The sequence below is a fragment of the Dichotomopilus funicola genome (assembly GCF_033296635.1).
Source record: "Dichotomopilus funicola strain CBS 141.50 unplaced genomic scaffold C8A04scaffold_122, whole genome shotgun sequence".
NCBI lineage: Eukaryota > Fungi > Ascomycota > Sordariomycetes > Sordariales > Chaetomiaceae > Dichotomopilus > Dichotomopilus funicola.
In genome coordinates this window covers 1-13,903 of record NW_026944143.1, presented here as the reverse complement: position 1 = coordinate 13,903, position 13,903 = coordinate 1, and the positions used below count along the sequence as shown (strand labels likewise).

Genomic DNA, 13,903 nt, shown 5'->3' with positions numbered 1-13,903 from the left:
GGAGATGCTGCGATCCAGGGGCACGTGGATCAGCTGCTTGTAGCCGCGCATCTGGGACACCAACTTGCAGAACAATACCTTCGTCCGGTATTGCACGCGGCATTGAAGACGGCACTCGACGCTATCAGGAACGTTTGGAAATGCTCTCCTGCTCCTCTCATCACGGCCCCGGCCCTGGCTCCGACGAACTTAGCGATGTCTAGGGGCGGAAGCAGGCGCACCGCGACAACAGGCGAGAATGTTCAGTGCGGGGAGGTGCAGGAAAATTGATCAGCGCGGCATCCTTGTGAGAATCATTTTGCGGGGAAGAAGCTCTGTTGGATTGAGTTGGGGTTCCAGAACGGATCGTCGGCAAAGCTTAGTCATATATTACGGCAGCAAATGGGGCCAATCACAAGCTTCGCTCATCATGATCAGCATTCTCAACGTTTCTTGATCGACTTCGCACCCGCTCCAGAAACCCGGTTGCAAACGCAAATCTTTGCTCAAGGTGTTCGAACTGCGAGCTCAAAATATTCTGGGCTCGGACACGGGCCGTGAGCTTCAATGCTCGTAGAACCAGGTATCCGGAACAAGCTGAAACGTGACCTGACCGACCTGACCCGTGACTGACCCGTCTCGAACCAAACAACACACCAACTCCCCAATGGCCATCTGCGACGCGATGCACCCCAGCAACCGCAACCCCCCAACTCCAAATCATCAACACCGGGTTTTGTGGATCGCCGTCCGGGATCACATTTCGCCGCCGATCACTCGCTAATTTTAGAAAGGAAAGGCGAAACCTCAAGAAACCCGACATCACCAAATCCGAATTAGCCGTGGGGAGGCGCATGGAGGCAGCGCATTTCTCGGCTGTATCTGCGCGGTGTATGTTTGTGATAGACCATGATAAATTTGACCTCTAGCATCTGGCACGGGACTTTAAATCTTCCACGACTTATGCTTCGAGTCTCACTCAACATAGCTGCATCAGCAGCAGCCATCACGAACTTCATTCTGCCTTGGCCATACTATTGGACGGTAGTTAAACAAAAGACAACACCCAAACATCCGCTCCAATAACAGCCTGTGCCTGGGGGAAGGGCCCGCGCGGGATGCAGACAGTTGAGTCCAGCTTGGGGGGCCACTCAACGGATAGAGGGACACAGCCCGATCAGAGCTAAGCGATCCACCCCCACTGTTCAATTCGTCTCTGCATCCGCGGCCCGATTCCGCAAGTCGGCATCTCGTGAGCAGGGGTTTTCATATGGTTACACGTCGGCCGCCCAAGACTGCCAAGGCGAGCAAGGCCGAATCTCTATCCAAACGTACCAATCGTTCATATTGAGGAGGACTAGCCTTGTTAGTTGTTCGGATAGGTAGTGTAATGTTTCGTGTCTTGGGAAGTCTGGAGAGTTACTAGGCCCAAGAGATTCACAGTGCAACCTGGTCCCCAAATCTCCACCAGTACGCTTGACTTGCCACCTGATTGTCCTGGCGTCCCGATTTCTAATTTCCTGGAACGGGCCCGGCGGGAGGATAAAAGCTAGCAATTTACATTTGACCAGCCACGGAACATACAGGTCGACCCACAACAGAAGAAGACGACCCCGTAGACTCACGGTTGGCTCAAATGGTATTATTGAACGTTTTAGGTTCTTCGATTATTTGGTCCGGCACTAGTTGAACCCGGTCCTGATCGCAAGACCTATCCATGCGTCGCAGGAAGTCCGCCCCGTGTCGACAAGGGAAGCGGTGGCCACCCATTGTCAGGTGACCATAAAGTAGGGGCCCTATGGAGCCAAGAATGCTGAAACATTGTTCAGGCCGTACCCAAGGCGCTTGGGCAAGTCAACACCATTTCAACGACTTAAAGGTTCTCCCCAAAACCTCTGGTTGACTATCAACTGTTGCCTTATGATTCGAACGAGGCAACGCGACGTCCGTCACCTTTCGCAACGAAGGACCGTTTCACAAATACGCGCCGTAATAAAGGAGTACTTAATGAACGCTGTAGTCCGGATCGTGAACATAATTACTATGGGCAGGCCCTGGCCATGTAGACGGGAAGTATACATTTGCTCTTGTACAAAGACATCTATCTGTTCCACTGACCGCTCTTCCGCACTCCGAAGTTGCGGGTAAGTCGTTGCACCGTGTGACTATCTTCCAAACACCGCTTTAAAAGGGGACACTGCACTAGAGTCACCGTGTGGGCAGTACCTACTTTTGCAATTATCTTAGACTCAATTCGGCGTATCCTTAATCACATGATATAGCGTCTGAGGTGTCCACTATGCGGCCATCTCCCGGACGTTAAACGTAAACAAAAACAGCATCCTTCCAAACACCAATCTAGGCGAGCATTGCCTCTTCCTAGAGGAGTTTGGCCCTTCCCACGACTGGTAAAACCCTAATTAATGTCTCCTCGTCTTCCCAGCACTTTTCTCACCCTTTCGTTGTCTCAGACATCACTGAATCCCGCCTACTAACACATGCCATGATTTTTATGTTCTACGACAACCAGAGGTTAGTACGGCTAGTGTGAAGGTTGGCTTGAAGACCTTCGAAGCAAATGCTACACACCTTATAGTTCTAGTGGCTCTGTCATGTAAATCAAGGTCCAGAGCGGCAGGTGGCCGATTCGATTGCCAGTGAGGATAGTAGTGCTCACGATGTTGTCGTGTTCTAGGCCTAGACCTTCATCATCGATCTGCCTACTATGTTGTATTCTTTTGCTCTTCCCTTCCGCTTTCCACTCCTTTCCTTTTGCCCCTTTCTTTTTCGTCTTTTTTTACATGTCCTAATTTCGTTCCTTTGTTTCTCTCTACTTTTTCCCCATCTCTTTTCCCCTGCCCTCATGTTTCCCCTTTTCCTCTTCTTTCCCTTTCTGACCTTGTTACCTATAACTAAGCAATCCGCAATATTGTAACCGTGTACCACGAGACACCTACGTTCCTTGCCTAGACGTTTACACATCTTTAGTTGTTACTCATACCTGAACGTAAGCTTGGAGCATAATTACCAAATTACGATTTCTACATGTATCAATTTGAATCACGATCCATTTTCCAAATGCCCTGAACAGCAAATCACCGCCGTCACCCCCTGCTTCAGCCCCACTGCTGCCTTGAACCAACCTGCAGCCAGTTGGTTGGTCTGTCAAACCAACAAGTATGTCGAGGTCTCGGCAGTAGTCGTTCGGGTTCGAAGTTTGGAACCCCTCATTTTCAACCACGTCTCACCCGGCCTGCACCCATCTTCGACAACTTCAAGATGTCATTCGAGGTCTTCGGACGTCCACCGACACCACCGCCAAATCCACCGTTCCCACCACCACGCCTCCCGCCGTCTTTCAATATTATTGACCCCTCCTTTCCTGAACCTCTTGTGTCTGAGGATTTGCCTGAGGACGAGCCATGGCCGCCGGTCCCGCCCGACGTGGATTCTAGTACGCTGGATATTGAAAGCCCTGAGCTTGGGTTATCTCCGGGCAGCTAGATCCACCGTATCAAGGGCCAACCTTCCAAGGTTGTCAAGTTTTGTAACCAATTCCGAGAATATCAGCTTCAAAAGGCCGCCGGGGACTGCGCCATTCCAGCTCATGGGAAAGTGCTCCGGAAACCGAACACCGGAAACGACAAGATCTACTTCAACGGCTTTATTATGGATCTCGCGACTCCCATTGCAACACCAGGGGCCGTGCCGCCGTCGCAACGCCGTACCATCATGCACCAAATGATTCGCATCGTTGAGAAGCTGCACTCCAAAGGCATCATCCACGGCGATATCAAACTGGACAACATGCTCCTCGATCACGACGGTCAGGTTCGGCTTTGTGACTTCGACGAGGCGCGGTATATCCACGAGGATGAGCGTCTCTGGGATGGACGTACTACATGGGATTTTGAGTCTCCGAACAGGCGGCAGCGGGCTCAAGAAACAGGACGCGGTCCACCGCCGCCTAACATTGAGGATGACATGTACGCCCTTGGCCTGAGCATCTGGCAACTGTATACCGGGGAGTTCCCGTTTAGGGAAATCGTCAGCGACCCGAACCAGGGTTCGGAATTGCAAGAGAGGAGAGATACAGTCAATATCGCTGACGTGGAGGACCCGGAGGCCCGGGAGATTATCACGGGCCTTCTTCGGGGGGGGGGGGGGCCTCTAGTTTAGTGCTATGTATGGTATTGGTGGTTATTGATGGAGTAAGGTAGTAATTATCAAGTCGCTTTACTCTAGGAACGGAATGTTTGTAAATTAGTGTTGAGAAGGTTGCTGTTGTTTGCGGATGGTCCTCTCAGGGGGGGACGGGGGCGTTGCGCAGTCTACACCTCAGATCTATGAACGGGTGATAAACCCCGACCTTCGTAGTATGAGTCTCCCAACATCTGCACCTCCAACACCCCCGCCTCTGCCCACCCTTCATAGTTCCCGTATATTGATGCGGGGTTTCTTATGTTGGACAACGTGAAAAGCGGTACACCCCTGAGCCTTCTGTTTGGAATATGCGCCACCTGCGTCTCTGGCTCCTGCAAACTGCTCTCCGGCATCTACGCCGCAAGTGTGGACGGCCGGAGAGAGGGGGGAAAAGCTCGAGTAGATGAGTAACTACAGCTATTGATTGGGCCCCACAAAGGGGCAAATGGGGTCCAGAAGGACTTATATAGGTACCTAGGTAGGCATCTAGGTAGGGGAAACGAAGGTTGAGAAGCCTGTTTGGGTAATCTCCTTTCATGTCCATTGGGCCGGAGAGTCTAGGGAGTAGAAACGGGATGCAAAAGCTTTTGATCACTCGGACCACAAAACAGGTTTGTTGAATAAAGAGTTTGACAATGTCGGGGGCGGTGGTAACTATGTAGATTTTGGTTTATGAGCGTCATGTAACTGGGTCAGCTTTGGAGTCAGGGGGCCTACAATTACCAAGTGATCGGATCGGATGACCTTGTGAGCCAAAGCCTGTTGGAGCTTTCCTACTGTATTACTTTGTGTGTGGCAACCGCGTTTGACAAAGAAAGCCGCCCCTCCCAAGCACGGGAAGAAACCTCGTGCTGGGAAAAAACACTGGTAACGCCGGTAAAGAACAGGTCATCTGGCCGATCCCTTCAAAGCAATTGTTGTTTAGTCTTCTGACAACTTGAAGGTTTGAGAAATTGTTAAAAGGCTTGCAACCCCTCCATCGTCCCTGATTTTTTTCGCAGAATGCATAGGATGAGGCGGTTGTGACGTTGTCAACATGCTACCGGACCAAACTATCTGGGAGATGAAGGATAAGAGTTTGTTCCTGACTCTGGACTTGTACAAGCAAGCTAAATCAGAAGGCAGACCAGCTAATTATGCCAAACTCTGGGGATACCTAGTCCAGTACATCTTTTTTGCGACAGCGTACATTGTTTCCTTCCAACAGGACTTCGCCCACCACGGAACAAACATCAGCCAGCGGCTCCGACAAGCATATTGACATTCTAGTAGAAACCATCCGCCATTACCCCAACAGCGACACCCACCCCGCAGCCCTACTCGTCTTCATCACCCCTTCCCAGCCCGGCCCCCATAAACCGCATCATGTCACGGACATCCAATGTCGCGCACGGGCAGGGGCAAAAGCCTACTGTCAAAAGACAGGCTTGAAGCATATTTGGGTCATGACCTGTATTGGAACCTTCAAAACATGGGTGTACGATGCAGACCGGTGTTCCCTGATCACCCACCGCTTTTTTGGCTGGTCAACAACACAGCTCCGTTGCGTCCTTTCATTTTCTGATTACCATTTCTCTGTTTCGAGTTTGAGTCGAGTACCTGACGCGCGGCCCGCCCGCGGATGTGATTAGAGCATTACGTGAATGACATAACAATTCAACAACAACAGCAACAGTTTGCGGTTATCTAAAAAGAGGAGGGGACGTATTACTAGCATAATACTTGAACCGGAAATGGCTATATAAGCAACAAACTTGGTTGTGTGGGAAGAGCTGGAAATACTAAGGAGCTAGCCACATGATCCAACAACCGCAGTTATTAATCATGGGTGGCCATAATAGCGATGAAATCGGTCATTCCACGAGGCTCTGTCAACCATCCCTCTGTCCTAACTGTGGTCTGGCTCGTATGAAACAACCTGCAAAACGAACCCAACACCGATCACTCATGACAGACGTATCAATGCGCCTAAGCCCCGGTCTCTCAATTTATGACTCGTCAAGTACATCATCCACTTTGATATAACCCCCGATGTGATTATACCAAAACTTCATCACCCCCTCCATAGCATGCAACTCCCAGCCCTCGCTGCCCTCTGCGCTGTCCGTGGCCGTGGTACTGGTAACCTCCCCATCACCCTTCCCGTCCCCGTTACCATCGCCGCTCTCACTCGTAAACCGAACCCACACAATGAAATTATCGAGTTGCGGCGCCCCGAATCGCGAAACCCGAAACGCTACCCGCGTAGGGTTCAGCACTTCCTTACTCTCATCCACCTGCACGCGACACTGACCGAGCGCACGCGCCCCACCGTTGTGGTAATGCAGTAGGATACCTCGGCATGGTCTGCCCTGGGAACCATCGTTGTGATGAACGTGGTCGGTATTGGCCGGGTCAGCTTGGTTGGCTAGTCCAACGGGATTGACATTGACAGGATAATCATGGTAAAACACAACAGCCGACTTGACACCGTGCAACGGGGCCCACGAAAACAGCGCCATGTTTTCGATCGGGCACAGCTGGCCGTCGCAGACCCGAAACGGCGGGCTCATCGGCAGCTCCGGGACGTCCGGCTGATCGGTCTCCGGGGGAGGGGATTCGGGAACGAATCCGTCCTCGGAGGGGAGGTTTTCCAAGTAGTCCGGGGTGGTGTATTTGTCCCGGGGCGTTTCCGCGGTAGCGACGGCCCCGAGGACGGGGAGGGGGACCTTGTACGCCTTGGGGGTACCGTAGATTAGGGTGATGGGAGAGGGTGGGGAAGAGGAAGAGGTGGAAAACCAGATGTTGCGGTTGGGCGTTTCCCACGGTGCGCCGATTACGACGTCGCCGGAGAGTTTCGTACGGATGAGGATTTTGCGGGTTCGGTAGGTGGTACCCTCACGGATGCCGAAGTGTAAGACGCGGTCGTGCTTGGGGAGTGGGAAGTACACCCACAGGACCCGGCCCCGGTCGATATCGTCTTGCGGGAAGGTCCAGGCGATGGATTTGGCCGCGGAGCGCTGACCGGCGCGGTGGATGTGGAGGCCGTATTGGGCATTGAAGCGCATGAAGAAAAAAGTGATACCGTCGATCTTGTCCATCTCGACGGCGTGGAGGTTTTGGGAGGCGCGGAGCTTGCCCGGCCGGAGACGACACAGACCCAGGCTCGGGGGTGTGGGCGTGTTCCAGAGGTGGAAAGGCATGGGGTTGGAGCACATGAGGCGGAGGCGGCGGTCCTGGAGCTGGACAGTCACACCGGCGAGAGATTTTTCCTCGATGATGATGAAGGCCTTGTAGTTGTCAGACTGGGGCGAATACTGGGGCCGTTCCGCCAGCCGTTCAATCCTCTTGATCCCATCGTGGTCCACCGTCAACCTTAACACGAGAAACGGCGATGCAGGTTGACCCCTCTCGAACTGCTTGAGGGGGACCGCTCCGTCACGGTCCCACGACTCGACTTTAGACAACGGTAATATAGTAAGCGGCTCTGGCGTGGCACTCGATATTAAGCCGTGCACGAACCGATAAACCGCCATCGTTCTCCACAGCCATGAATGTTCCGAATAATCGCAGATTATCTCAATCAATTCCTGGGGCAGGACATTCAGAGGAGTGAGATCCCAAAGGGGTGCAACGCGCGCTAGAGCCGGCCGATACACCGTCAACCGGCGGAAGGGAAAAGGTTCGGCATTGCGCCACGGATTCCGCCACGCAGTTCGGGTCCAAAGACGATGCAACGCGTCCTCGGCTGGGTACAGCTGTTGGAAAAAAGTAAAACAATCCTGGTGCACAGCCGTAAATTCGGGCCCGCGAAGGCAGAAGGGGCAGTGGTAATATCGAACGATAGCATATTCATCGATCAGCTGCCCATGTGCGGGTGGGAAGGGGAAGGGTCCAATATGCTTATCGTACGCCGTCGAATCTCTGTTTCCCTGGACTAGAAGGGAAAATTGAGTGAATGTTAGTCAACAGTTCCACTGGATACAAGGACTGAGTGCCTGTTTCCAGCGCGGTGTCTCATACGTGCTATCGTCGGCTCAAGGTTGAAAATGACATCTGTGCAGATGCCGCAATACGGGAACAACTGCAAGTGGCAGTGGGTCCCAGTGGCGACTGCTGTTTTCATCTTGTCGTGTTGCGAAGAAAGGGCAAGGAGGTTAATTAGGTAGGTAGGTACATACCTAGTGTGGGGATCAAAGATGGAAGACATGGCGTAAACCCCGCAGCTGTGAGGAAAGGTGGGAAAGGCCGGTTCGGGAGTTGGACAAAACTGTGACGTTCTTTTGGTTTACAGGTTCCCCCCAAAATCGTGCTATTAGGTGAGATCGTATCGGAAAAACATAATCGACCGTCATGACGACGAAATTAGTCCTCTTCTTGGATTGTGGCGAATTTGAAGTCACTGCCAAAGCTCATTACGGTGTAATCCTATGCATGTGTATTTACACGTATGTAACCCAAGTCTATCAGTAAAATACCCAACTTCCTGCGAATCCAATAATTACCAAAATTAAATCAATCACCATCATAAACCCTCCATCACAGAACCAAATCCTCCCAAACTCCGTCCTCCATCCATCTATCCATCTATATGTTCCCATCTATTCCCCCCTCATCCGCTACTCTACCTCCTTAATCGCCCCACGCCCTTTCTCCCCGACCCTCGCCAACTCCAACACCAACCTCCATAAATACGCCTTCACATCCACCCCCCTCATCCCCTTCCCCATCCACTCTCTCCCTTCCCTGGCTACTTCCTCCGCAAACTGTCTCCCGCGTGCGCTCTCCACGAACCAACTCACCATCTCCGGCAGTTCCCCCATACCCATGCTGACAGGAACATAATGCACCCACGGTTTAAGCCGCTCGTCGTGCCACTCCCGGAGTAGTGTCTGCTTCAGCACGGCGGAGTGGCTCGCGAGTATCTTGTAGAAACGTCCTGATATCCCGTTGCCGTCGAGGTCGAAGGCGAGTTGGGATTGGAAGGCTGCGTCGGCGGGTTGCCAGGGTAAGGTGCGGAAGTGGGCGCGTTGTTGACGGCAGGCGAGGGGGGTGGCGCATTGGAAGATGCGGGTGGGTGAGACGTGGTAGTGGTGGGTGTTGAGGAAGGAGGTGGTGATGGTGGTTGGGGCGGTGGAGCCTTGGGTTTGGTGGAGGTAGGTGTGGTGTTGCGAGTGGTCAAGGTTTTGAGCGAGGGTGAGGAACCGTTGGCGGTGGAAGGTGTGCCAGTCGTGGGAGGCCGAGGAGACACCGCCGGTGGTAGAGCCTGTCCAGTAGAGGTTGGGTGCTTTGTGGGAGAAGGGAATGTCGGTTTCGGGGTTGTACTGGAACTCGGATTCGACGAGATAGGCTGGAGAGGGGATGAGGATGTCGGACATGGTGGAGGGAGAGCCGGTGGAGAGAACTGGGACGAGGCCCTCGATAAGTTTGAAAGAGGCCGGGGCTTGGAATAGGCCGTGGGATGTCGCGTACTCCGGATGTTTGCAGAGATCGAGAGAGTGGGTGAGGTTGGCTACTAGGGGGAGGCCGGCCTCTTCAAGGGGCGGATTGGCGATGCCGCGTTCGGGGTTGGTGGGACAGTACTTGGTGACGGCATTCCAGGTGGGTTGTTCGGAGAGATCAGTCAGGCTCAAGGACTTCGACCCTTTGGTGTCGGTTCCATGAGGTAATAACACACGCGGTTCATCCAGGTGGTTTACCAGAAACTTGGCATCAGGGATAAGGCCATGCAAATCACCCAGAACGCTGCTAAACATCTCTGCGATGTGTCTGTCTGAACCCCTCCAGGGATGCTTGCATGTCGTCTCGGAGTTTTCGGATGAGTACGAGCAGAGCCATAAGTCAATGCCCGGTGTGTTGTACGCCTCATCCATGACTTTCTGGACTTCATCGCCGCTGAGCTTCCAGAAGGGTGCAACGGCGTCGTGGATCGCGTCGAACTCGTCGATAATGGGCGACTCGTTGGCCACAACAAACTCATACCACTCTTTGAACCCCTGCGGAGGCTCAACGCCATATCGGCGCTGGTATTCTTTGATGGCGCTCGAGTACGTTTTCGATTGTCGGTCCAGGATCTGTTTGAAGTCTGACCGGGCACTGCGGGCCAGAACTTCGATCGGGTGTGCGACGGAATGCAGTGCCGAAGACTGCGCCGACCGAATCGCGGCAATGTTGGCCAGATATGGTCCAAAGGGAATTAAAAACAAGGCCCAGAGGACCATCCGGCCTTTTGTTTGTGACGGAAGGGCGTAGATGACCTGGACCAGGACGAGCAGCGAGGCGAAAAAGGGCAGGAAAGCCTGCGTGTTTGAAAGTTGAACGTAGGGATCACGCGAGGCCACTAGGCCAAACGTTCCAATGGCCGTCGCTACGACCCAAGATGTGTTGCGGGCCTGGGGTCGTCAGTATCTTCTGTGTACCACGTACAAGTTGTAGACAACTCACCGCTTGCACCGTAAAATACCAAAAGCCCGCCTTGAGTAGCCCTAACAACAACGCCGAGAACCCAAACACCAGGCTGCGTATCCCAAACACAAAGACCTGCGCGCCGAGCCCAACGACCACGAGGACGCCCACCCTGCTCGCGAGCGGTACAATAACCTCTTCAAGTTCAGGAACTGACGGAAGCCACTGTCGGCCGTCCACAGACCGAGGAATCAACGCCGCATAGACGATAAACAGAGCCACCATGGGAATCAGCACCAGCGCCCAGCCAACCGCGTCACGCCCGAGCAACGCAAACAGCCCGAATACAGCCACCAGTGCTGTGCCCCAAGCAGTGTACGCCAACGCGCCAAGCCCGCCCGAGGGTTTTTGAATCTCTGGCCGGAATCGCCTGTCCGCTAGGAGGAGTAATGGCGTCAAGACGGGCTACAAAGTTAGTCCAATATCACAAATACCGCCGCATCAAGGAGCAACGGGGTCAACACCCCAGAGACTTACAAACAACGCAATATCCCCCAGCTCAGCACGATACAACGCCGCAACCACCAAGCCCACAGCAACCGCCCACACTGACCACGAAGCAGCAGCATCACCCTCTTCCGTTCCCCTGCCTGCTGCTCCTGCTGATGCGGACGACGGCCCCCCATTCGCATTCCCATTCGCATTCTCCAACTCCAACAACCCAACCTCCACATCCCCATCCCCCTCTTGGCCATCACCCGCTCTCCCCCTTTTCCTCCCGGCTATCCCGCTCAACCCTAAATCCCAACTCAAACCCGACCCCTTTCCACTCCCAACCCCCCCTCCTGCGAGCAACAACGCCCCCGCCCATATCCCCCAACAAACCCCTTCCGAAATCAGTTCTCCCGCTGGCCCAACCGTCGTCCGATCGCGGGACAGGCCATGGCTAGCGACTGAGGTGAGAGCCGCTAAGGCGGTGGGGAGCACGACAGAGGTGTCAATATGCTGAGAAACGGCTGTGAGGGCGTTGCTGGCGGTGTTGGTGAGACTTGGGGGGAGAGCGAAGGGGAAGGGGTTGCGTTGTGTTGTTGGTGACATTGTGTTGTTTGGCGTATGCCGTACTGTTCCCGTCCTTGGGTGCCGTTGAAATGGGGCAGCGACTTGGTTGTGGTGACACCGTGACTCGTTGATTCGTGAACGTCAGGAATGGCGTTTGTGATCTAGCTCGTCGCGACGCGTCGATGTCCAGTCAGACGCCAAGTCGTGAGGACTCCAACCAACTTTGAACTTTCCAAAACGCTCTCCCGTCAAAGCCGGCTGGCCAGTGTAAATCGCGTCGACCGACGAATCTAATCCCCCAACAAAGCCCCTGCCGTCGGCCGTGTTCCTCGTATTTGACCGTCCCGTCTCGCGAAGGTCACCGACAATGAACGAACACCCTGGTAAAAGCGATCACCACATTCCCTCGCGTGTCGTCCTCCCGTATTGCCGTATCAGTATATCGTGTTCCGTGTCCGGTATCCGTAATTAAATAATAATAAAATCTCAACACCAAAACCCCATCATCAACCGTTCCATTCAATCGAGAGAATCAAGTTCAAAGAGAAAAATGCAAATTCACATGGCCCCCAACCTCCACCAACCAGCTGCCGACCGACCGACCTGGCCGATCGATTCCACTTCCTCACTCACAATCTCTCAAGCCCTCGCAAATCACAGCCGCAGCCGGCCCCCGTTCATCCCTTTTTCCTGTTCCCGGTTTTTTGTCCCTTCTTTTCCCACTCCCCACTCCGAATCAGCCAATCATCATCGTTGATCGCTGCCATTCTCATGACACCATTGGCCCGATGAGTTCGCCTGGGTCTCGGCTATCGGCGAATAGGGGAGATGAGATTTAGTTAGGGGCCGGTGAGTTCGGGCAGGGATGCCATAGTTTGAGGGTTAGGGTTACAAGGACGCCGACTCGAGCTGGGCTTGGGGGGGCAACCATGGCTCGCATCAGGCTTTTTCATATCCTTGTTGGATTTCGGTTCCTCGCTCGATAATTAATTACACGGAAAGTTAGTAGCGAAGGTTATGGAATTGAATTGCAGACATTGTCTTCAGATATCTCTCTCCACAAACGATTGAATGATGCCTTCATCACTGGCCTCGTAGAGTTTCAGTACCACTTGGCCATCCCGTTCGAGAATGGTGTTTGGCTGCACAATCTTCGACCCAGGCTCTGATTGCGCGAGCGATGAACTCTCATTTGACCACGCTGCCACAGCGGCTTGCCTCCAAGCCTCAAATTGCCCGTCGACCACGCTCAACGTCTCGTATAACTCCTTGCACATCTTGATATCAGCGGTGCATCGCCAAACGTGCAAACGAAGCAACAGGCGTCCTAACGAGGGTTTGCCGTGAGAAAGGATCTTGGAATACAGGTGTCGTGGTCGGGACTGTCAAATTCCGAGTCCTCCATTTTGCCTGCGGGATCCACCCAAGCCGGCCAATCATATCCCGAGCTCGGACCACTATCTCGTACCTCGACCAGCGAGCCTAGGTACCGGCCCCTCCACTGATCCAAGTCGTCGGGTCTTCATAAATACACCGCGCCCTCACCAGCCTGCTCATCTGCAAGTTCCTCTTTTAATCTTCCTCCTATATTCCGGGTTCCAAATCTTGCTCCGCTCGGCCAATGGCAACCGACATGCCCCATACGCCGCCGCCCTGCCCCTGTTGACCAACGCGCTCCCTCATCACCCGCCCGAGAACCCACCCCAGCGAGAGGGAGAGGGTCTCGGCTGTTCTTCCCACCTGCCTCCCCTTCTTTCTTCCCCTCCCTCTTCTCCCTAATTTTGGCCCCGTACTCTAGCCAATGGCAAAGTCATGCCATATACTGTTCATCACAGACGGGGGCATATCTACTGTGGGCGCCCTCATCACTCTAGCCGATTGTCCACACCTTATAATTCAGGAGCTCGGGAGGTTAGTGTAGGTAACGGTCTCTAGCTTTCCCCGTCATGTTTCTCTTTCCTACTGTATCCAAGGTAGTGTCCTATTTTCAATGTAAGGCTCTATAACCCTTAGACGCTTATCTATTGAGCAGCTGTATATATTAGATTGCTAAATAAGGACGAGGACGAGAGCGAGAGTAGTCCTCACGTCATATAGTGGTCCCCTATATATATAAGGCTTCGGAGTATAGCTCTAGCTCTTTAGCTAACAAAGACAAGTGTGAAAAACTGGCCCCATGGCGGAATGCAGATAGGTGTTTATTATGTTATTGAGAAAGCTTGTAGAAAGAGAACTACTTGGGGTTGTGCCTTGCCCAGGGCTCCTTATATCCTGATGT

At 53.4% G+C, this 13,903-nt stretch overlaps 4 protein-coding genes across 4 annotated transcripts; 1 reads left to right on the top strand and 3 right to left on the bottom strand.

The window, feature by feature from the left end:
- Window positions 1–3,258: 3,258 nt before the first annotated feature.
- On the top strand, window positions 3,259–4,158 carry C8A04DRAFT_33274 (uncharacterized protein; the record flags this gene model as incomplete). Its single annotated transcript, XM_062782403.1, has 2 exons — window positions 3,259–3,433; window positions 3,542–4,158. 2 exons carry the CDS (start codon window positions 3,259–3,261, stop codon window positions 4,156–4,158), a joined length of 792 nt encoding a protein of 263 aa, XP_062632620.1.
- A 2,012-nt stretch (window positions 4,159–6,170) lies between these two features.
- On the bottom strand, window positions 6,171–8,287 carry C8A04DRAFT_40868 (uncharacterized protein; the record flags this gene model as incomplete). Its single annotated transcript, XM_062785087.1, has 3 exons — window positions 6,171–6,277; window positions 6,353–8,098; window positions 8,185–8,287. The coding sequence occupies 3 exons, from the start codon at window positions 8,285–8,287 to the stop codon at window positions 6,171–6,173; spliced, it is 1,956 nt and encodes a 651-aa protein (XP_062632619.1).
- Window positions 8,288–8,780: 493 nt separating this feature from the next.
- On the bottom strand, window positions 8,781–11,664 carry C8A04DRAFT_33272 (glycosyltransferase; the record flags this gene model as incomplete). The annotated part of the gene is made up of 3 exons (XM_062782402.1): window positions 8,781–10,553; window positions 10,606–11,031; window positions 11,104–11,664. The coding sequence occupies 3 exons, from the start codon at window positions 11,662–11,664 to the stop codon at window positions 8,781–8,783; spliced, it is 2,760 nt and encodes a 919-aa protein (XP_062632618.1).
- Window positions 11,665–12,668: 1,004 nt separating this feature from the next.
- Window positions 12,669–12,986, bottom strand: C8A04DRAFT_16028 (peptidase M49, dipeptidyl-peptidase III; the record flags this gene model as incomplete). The annotated part of the gene is made up of 1 exon (XM_062778703.1): window positions 12,669–12,986. A coding segment is annotated over one exon (318 nt), but the record flags the coding sequence as incomplete, so codon positions are not given.
- Window positions 12,987–13,903: the final 917 nt, after the last annotated feature.